Consider the following 8,030-nt stretch of genomic DNA (forward strand, 5'->3'; position numbering starts at 1 on the left):
TGAGCGACCGATCCAACGGATTCGCGTTTAATCGTTGGCAATGCTGAATACAATCCACGCTTTAACAAATTCCGCGAAAATATTTCTATTATTATCTATGACGCTGCAATCCGCGTATTTCCATTCATTCCGCAAATATGATATAAAAATGAAATAAAATTTTTTGAAATTTAAATAATTTTTTATAAATCAAGTATTTTGTTCGTGGATGATCGAAAATATTTTAATAATATTATACCAATGTCAAAATAAAAAATATTATTATTTTGATGATAGAATGTTTTCGAAGAATACAATTTTTATACTATGCCTGGGAAAATTCTAAAAGAATTAGGACACGATGTTCGGAGATAAAATTTTTCAAAGCATTTAATTTCTATTTATTTTAATATTACATTGTAAGATCGGTTTTTTTTACTCTAAATAATTACTTTTATTCAATTCTCCCTTCGCCGAATGCAAGGTGCATCGAGTCATTCGACCGGAACGGAATTTGGCGACAGCTGAGATAAAGGAAGTAAGATAGCAACCACATCGGTATCTTGTCCCGTCGTTACATCAACGTAACACAATGCAAATGTTAGTATAAACTCCTCGTCGCATAATTGTATATGTAATTATATATGTAACTTATTTGTTAGCGCAATGCATTCTATTTATAGCAAAATAGATACATATGCGGTCTCGTTGGAAGTTTCCAAGTTCCTTCGGTTGCCATAATTTACACTGCAGCTTATTAGTTGGCAGTTGATATACCCCAAAGTTACATAATTATATAATGCCCGTTTCAGAAAGATATCTTGCTTTTACAATTAAAATAATTATATACTTTAAAATATATTTTCTTTTTTTTCTATAAAAAACTATGAAAAAATTTATTTTATACACTTTTCATTCAACTTATTTTTCAAAATATAAATGATATAAAGATAATAAATCACTGATAATTGCAAATTTAATGCAAATTCTACTATTTCTCTTCTTTTCTTATCTCACTGAAAAAAAAATTAATAATGAAAATAAAATTGTTCGTTTTGCATTTATCAAAATTTATATGTGCATTTTGTATTTATATGAATGTATAAAATGTAAAATATTTAAATGGTGTATACATATTTTTGAATAAATTTTGGATATTCTAGGAAATGTTTGAATCTTAACAAGATAACAATTTAATGTCTTTTCGTATTATCCACGAGAGATACAATTTTGATCATCCCTTGAAAAGAGCGACAATCATGGAGAGCAAACCTGGTGACGCGTTGAACATCAGTCGATGGTATAGAACTCGACAATCTACGCGCGATCAATACGAAACTTCAGAAGGAAGTACCACCATCTCTTCCTAATATCCAGAAGCTCGTCATGGAAATAATATCCCGCAGTGCTTTATTGTACTCCCCCAATTTGTTTGATCGATAATAAAACTGGATACCTTCAGTAGCCCATGTCGATGATCACGGGATGCCACCGGAAAATGCGGCTTAATTAAATATAAAAATTTTATTAGTGCAAATAACCTCATCGATCTATTACAGAGGCGTGAAAAATACCATAAAATTCTACGGGATGTCTCATCCATCAAGACCGAAGCAGTCTAGACATGGCTACACAATGCATAAGCTACGTGTTGTAGATGGAATAAAGTACGTTAATTAAATATACAAATAATACATAAATACACATGAAATTAGTATTAAAACTCATATACGTTTTAGCTATAAATATAATTTTCAAGCATTAGATAAACTTATTCGTTAATTATATTACTTATTAATTCAGTGCTTTAGTACTTGACAAAGAAGAACCGTAAGATAATTAATGATTAAATCTATAAGTATTAAGTACTTTGTGTTAAATTATTATTACATAATTTTTTGTCTCATAGATAATGTATAACCTTGCTACAGATGGGACTGTCATTTTCCTAAGAAAAGAACGTACTGGAAGAAGTTTTGCGACGATGAAGAAAAAAGGTTGATTAGAGTAAGAGATTCATTTCCAAAATCGTCCTATCTTCCTATCATTTCTACCTTGCACGATTCAGAAACAGATCTTTGCGATATCGCAGATTTTAACGCTCCTCGCACTTCCAAAGGCTTCGATGAGAACGTACCTCTCGTAGCTCAGAGATCCTCTAAAGCAGCAGATACCTTCCCCAAAAAAGACGATGAGAATACTCGTCCTAACATAGAACCGATAGTTAAAATTTCCCCTCCCACGCCATTAAAAAAGATATCCAAAAGCAATGCAGTTACGATCGCCAAGATAGACGCGGAGGAACAACACGTTATTGTTGAAAATAAATGTACGATAAAAAAAGTAGATTCGTGCAAAGAATCAGAGTCCCTAGATGTGCCTTTCAAAAATTCTATTATGCCATATGACGGATCAGAGGACGGAAAAGTGTATTCAAGAAAAATGTGTCCCTTTCACAAACACGAACCTGCCATAAAAATTTTCGACGACGATATCGAGAAGTATTTGAGAGACGATCCGAGAACTAGCGTATCATCGAATCAGAAATTGATTAAATTACCGCTACTGCAGAGTACTTCTAATAAATACGACAAAATTAAAAGCAAAATATTTCCTGCCAAAAACCAAAAGATTAAAGAGATTACTTCGCCACGAAAGAAATTGGAGTATTATCCGGATAATGTTATTGATTTAACCGCAAATGAAATTGCAAAGATAGAACTTAAAGAGGATAATATACTGGATAAACAACGTAATCTTAGATCTGATTCTCTTGCATCAGATTTTAAATTTTCTCTTAGCAAAAAATCAAGAAAAGAGGAAAGGAACGCAAAAGATATAAAAACTGCGTCATCGTTTTCAAAATCGTTTCAGCCTCAAAACAAAATTAAGACATCATCTGATAAATTAATAACAAAATGTCCAAAATTACAGAAATATTCAAACATTCCTAAAATTCGAGAAAGTTTTATCGATGAATCAAAATGACAGGATACAATACCTAATATTCAAACGCAATCTATGAGGACGGTCGATAGGAAAACGCGGGAATTCTTAAATTATTCAAAACAATGCGCGTACAAAGCTCTGAAGCACACGAGGCTGGGCAAGAATTTAAATTTCAAGCCCGAAATGTGGGAAGAAACGTCGGGGAGATCGCGCGCCTCCAGCGACAGATCGATAGTAGATACAGACGACAAGTCGGACGTGGACGAGAGGGAAAGTCCCGAATCCGGGACTCGTAGCCCGAAGTCCCCTTTCTTCCGCGAAATGCAGAGGAGATTGAGAAAAACATGGGCTCCGAATATCGGGAGGCAAAGCACTCAGTATAAGCTCTTCAGATCGAGCTCCGGTAGATGCTCGATGATACCCGCGAAATCGTTGGCGAGGTCCGCCTTCAGTGCAAAGTTCGCCAGATACGAAATCAGGGAAAGCCGTTCGGCGAGCGTTTTAAATGCTATTCCAAAGGTGTCGTGCTTTCAACGCAGGAACCGCGACAGATGCTTATCCTGCATGCATAAATCCGTGTGGAGGACGGACGAAGCCGACAAAGCTGTCCCCTCGCAAACGACATTGCTGACGGAAATTGAGGCGAGAGGCGACAGCGAGTCCAGCTCCGGCGAACTTCCGGAATTTTGCGAGGAATTACGGAAGATATATCGTGGAAAGAAAGAAATTCCGAGATATCCGGAAAGAAGTGAGGCTGTATCGGACAAATCAACATCTTCGTCTCATCAAGCGGAACAAGAAGATACCGCGATTTCGACCCCAAAGATCGAGTCCAATCAATCTAAGAATAAAACGGCGAAGCCCGTCGAAAGCACGCTGTCCAAAAGTCCAAAGAGCTTGAAAGCCGCTTCCATTTCGGTCTCGATATCGTCGGAACCGTCGAAGATTTCGTCCTCGGAAGTGCACACTTCTGACGACGAGACGTCATCGCCATTGGCACTGGATGATCCGTCGCGATACAAAAACATGGCGCCCTGTCATTTGCCTACAGTTTTATTACCAAGCATGGAACCTCTGCGAGCCTTGAAAGACAGAAGACCGATCACCATGGAATCACGAATCGCTCTTATGGAGACTACGGTAACAACGAAGGTGAGATCTGACGAGGAATATTATGACGACGCAAAAACTGCGGTCGCAAAAGCATCGACGGAAAAATCGCAGCCAAAACCGGCCGGCGAAAAGCCTGAGAGACCCGGCGAGGAGAAGGATATACCCTTAAAGAGCTCGAGAACCCTTTTGAAAGTTAAGTCGGAGCAGCAACTGATATCGCCGATCGTAAAATCTTCGCCAAAGGACGGGCTAAAGAGGGGATACAGTTGCGCGAGCATCGAGGATTTATCGAAGGATTCTGCGAGAGGTACGCTCGAGATTTCTCGAGGCGAGGCGAAAGATGGGCGAGGAGAAGTAATCTCTTTCACGGAAGAGATAGATTTGGAGTCGGTCTTCTCCGACCCGGAGAGGCAGACGGAATTACTACCGCTGTCAACGGTCGCCGAAATTTCGCGATTTCTCGAGAGAGCGAATCGGGGGGACGCGTTGGCCGCGGACATGCTGGAATGTCTGGCGGACGAATTCGCCTCGCGACTGATAAGACAACACAAGCACGCCGACGCGATAGCGACGATGAGGCGCGCTAAATTAACCGCGAGATTAGCAAAACTGCTGGCGGACTCGAAACGTTATCTGAACCCCGATAAATTCCCGTCTGACCTTATTTTCTCCTCACCACAGCCTCCCGCTTGCAATTCCCGTTTGCTAAGACGTGTCCTGCCGCTCGATTCCTACAATCTCGTCGCGCCATTATTGGGCATGCCGCTTTGGTATCCAAAGAGAATAAAAAGAGTGAAGCCCGCGGTGCCTTCCGAAGAAGAAGAAGAAGAAGAACGAGAAGAAGAAGAAGAAGACGAAGAAGAAGGGGCGATTCCCTTCGACTTGGTGGTACGTACGTCGAGATATTCTACAACTATCGGTTATTCTAGCGGTGTTTGTAGCATATTTAGAATCAATTTTCCATTAATAAAAATGTTATATAAATTTTTTTTTAAATTAAAAATTAAAAATGTTTAGTATCGTTATAATTATATTTTGTTATAATAATATTTAGTATCGTTATAATTATATTTCGTTATAATTATATTTAGTATCGTTAAATTGGTTAAAGATAAAGAAAAATGCAATATTTTATTTAATATTCTGAATTCTCGGAGACACAATTCGCTTTGTCAAGAGTTACCAATGGAAAGTAAGCTTTTATACGCACGCAGGTGCATCCCCCGACGAGCAAAGATATTTCGATGAAAGGAGACGAGGATAAAGTAGGTCGGGCGCGATCAAATCCTTACGCTCTCTTTTTGAGGAAACCGCGACGCAAGGTACGACGAGAGACGAAATAATATTATCGATCTCGCATCATGCTCTCTAAAACCATTGTCTTCTAATTTCGCAATCCACGATCCGCAGGTTGTCACTTGGCGTCCTTTAACAGCGGATGATCTCAAAGACTACGATCCCGAAGCCACCCTCGGGATGAAAGCCAGAAATATCACGAACAGGATATGCCGCGACTTCTGCGGATGGCTACGCGATTTAGGCGGCACCAACAAAGTCATCGACGAGGAGGTCCTCGGAGATATGTTCGAAATTGACTTTACAGCCGAGGCCAGTAGAACGATGGAGGTAGATAGGAACAAAGTGCAGAGCGGATTGCTATACGTCGTAATGCGATGCATGACACATGACGTATACGCGAGATTTGAATTATAACTTTAGCGCGATATTAAGTGACCGACCCGATTGCGTTCGCATCGAGCCTCTAGCAGAGAAAGTGATCTTCCTTCCACAAACGAATATCGAGACTATATATTTAATTAATTAATGATATAAAAATTTGATTTTATATTTTAAGCATATTTCGCGTAATCAATCATCTCATTAATGCATCTAGCGTCGTTTTTTATGTTATATTTAGACATTTTTTCTTTAAGGAAGCATACCCGTTTGAAACCTTGAAAAATGAGTACATTTTCTAGTTTTTTTTTTTTGCAGAGCAACGATTTGATAACAATTTTTAATTTTTTTTTTTCGATATTAATATAATATTATTAACTAGTTAAATAAAAATTTTCAGCTTAAAAGAAAATTTCTTTTTAAAGTTATGGGAATATTTGTAGAGTTCCTCCAAATTTTAGGTGGTTATACGGTGTGCAAGAAAACATTCGTAAATCATATCCGAAATAAAAAATACAAGTTTTTTTATTAAACATATCAATAACTATCTGCTATCCAAGGGTTTTTTCAAAATTTTAAAAAATAAAAAAATGGCGGCGTGTTGAAGAAAGCTTCGTTTTTTTTTTAAAAGTCCATTTTTTTGTTTATAAGAAAATGGGGAATCGGATTTAAAAAAGGCTTCGTTAGCAGATGCGGAATCTTATTAGGAATTCACATGCAAAATTTGAAGTCAATCCGTCATACGTAGCCCGAGTTTTCATACACACCGTATATGAAAACATAAATCTGCAAATATTCGCATAACATTCAAAAAAAAATTTTTTTTAAGCTGAAAATTTTTATTTGGTTACCTAATAATATTGTACTAATATCGTAAAAAAAAAGTTTTTATCAAATCGTTGCGCTGCAAAAAATCTTGAAAATGTACTCATTTTTCGAAGGTTCAAACGGGGTATATTCCTTTAAATATGTCAGAGTTATTAATAGAAAGCTTTTTCATATCGTCATTACGTCACGAAATGATGAAGACACCGAATTTCTTCCCATGACATGTTTCATTATATTAATCGCGCGTCTCTGTTTGAGACAGATGTCGATGATGGAAATGCCGATGGTACCCAACGGGGTAGCCGCAGCGAGACAATGTCCTGATGCGGGCGAGCTTGCCATGACCAGGAAGCACCTGATTAGAGATGCTAAAGCTGAGAGTAAGCCGGCCAAAACAATGGCGTTTGGCACCGCGATACCCTGGAAGCTTCAATTCGTACCGCCCGGAAATCGGGTGAGAGAAAGATGGCTGCGGTGCGAAAACGTGATGCCGGATCTCGAGACGATGGATGTGGTCTGGGACGGCATAACGTATCTCGAGAGCGTCAAAGCTTTCGCGAAATGGTTCGGCGAGCATTCCAACGTAAGTTCGCTTCGCTAAATGATGATTTTTTTTTTTTTTAATTTTAACCTTATGTTTCAGATTTCGCTGCCGAAGGCACTAACAAACGCGACCACCGATCCCGCGAAACGCGCCGTTAAATTATACGCGACCAGAAAAGGACGCCAAACTAATCGGTAGTTTTGAAGCTCGCAGCACGATATGACAAGTGAGCGATCTGCAGGGAAATAATTCTTATTTTATAATAAAATGATATATAAATTATCACAAAATTATATTATTAAAAATTATGATTTATTTCCCTTCAGATCGCTCATTTGTCACACCGGACGCCCGTCAAAACTCGATGGTGTAATCGACGAGGAAGATGAGCGCGCGCGAAAAAAAATCGCACGATGCTTTAAGTTGGTTCCGTCATCGCGCCCTGTATATCGGCGCCAAATACGTTCGTGTAACCGATACGACCACATGATGACACGACGCAGAACGCCCATTTCCTGTATGCGGCGAACGGTTAACCTCCGTAGACCGCCGTGGACGCTTCAATCGCAAACAATTCCCGACGAAATTTCGACAAACGTTCAATTACGGAACCTAATTTTCGGCTAATGATCGTCGTGCTTCGCCCCGATCTCCGCGAGAGAGACGCAACGTAAATAGAAATCGAGTCACGCTTTTTTCGCCCGTCGGATTTCACTCGTGATTCCCGAATCAGAATATATGGATCGGTTAAAAGGCGCGAACAACGATTGTGCCTTGATCATCATTCCTGATTTCGTGTGTAGATTGGATTAACAGTCCGATTTCACGGCGCGAATTAATTCATTGGCAACGCAGCGCACCGACTAATGCCTCGCATTTCGCTGCACCAATTATCGATCACTCAAGTTTCATTGCATCGAACTTCATTAAACACGCGCGT

At 39.0% G+C, this 8,030-nt stretch overlaps 1 protein-coding gene across 1 annotated transcript; it reads left to right on the forward strand.

Moving 5' to 3' along the window:
- The first annotated feature begins 1,967 nt into the window (after window positions 1-1,967).
- On the forward strand, window positions 1,968-7,288 carry LOC115233662. The gene is made up of 6 exons (XM_029804216.1): window positions 1,968-2,661; window positions 2,971-4,929; window positions 5,256-5,363; window positions 5,452-5,667; window positions 6,809-7,129; window positions 7,190-7,288. The coding sequence occupies exons 1-6, from the start codon at window positions 2,377-2,379 to the stop codon at window positions 7,286-7,288; spliced, it is 2,988 nt and encodes a 995-aa protein (XP_029660076.1). The 5' UTR covers window positions 1,968-2,376.
- Window positions 7,289-8,030: the final 742 nt, after the last annotated feature.

Source organism: Formica exsecta, unplaced genomic scaffold (assembly GCF_003651465.1).
Source record: "Formica exsecta isolate Colony F162 unplaced genomic scaffold, ASM365146v1 scaffold181, whole genome shotgun sequence".
NCBI lineage: Eukaryota > Metazoa > Arthropoda > Insecta > Hymenoptera > Formicidae > Formica > Formica exsecta.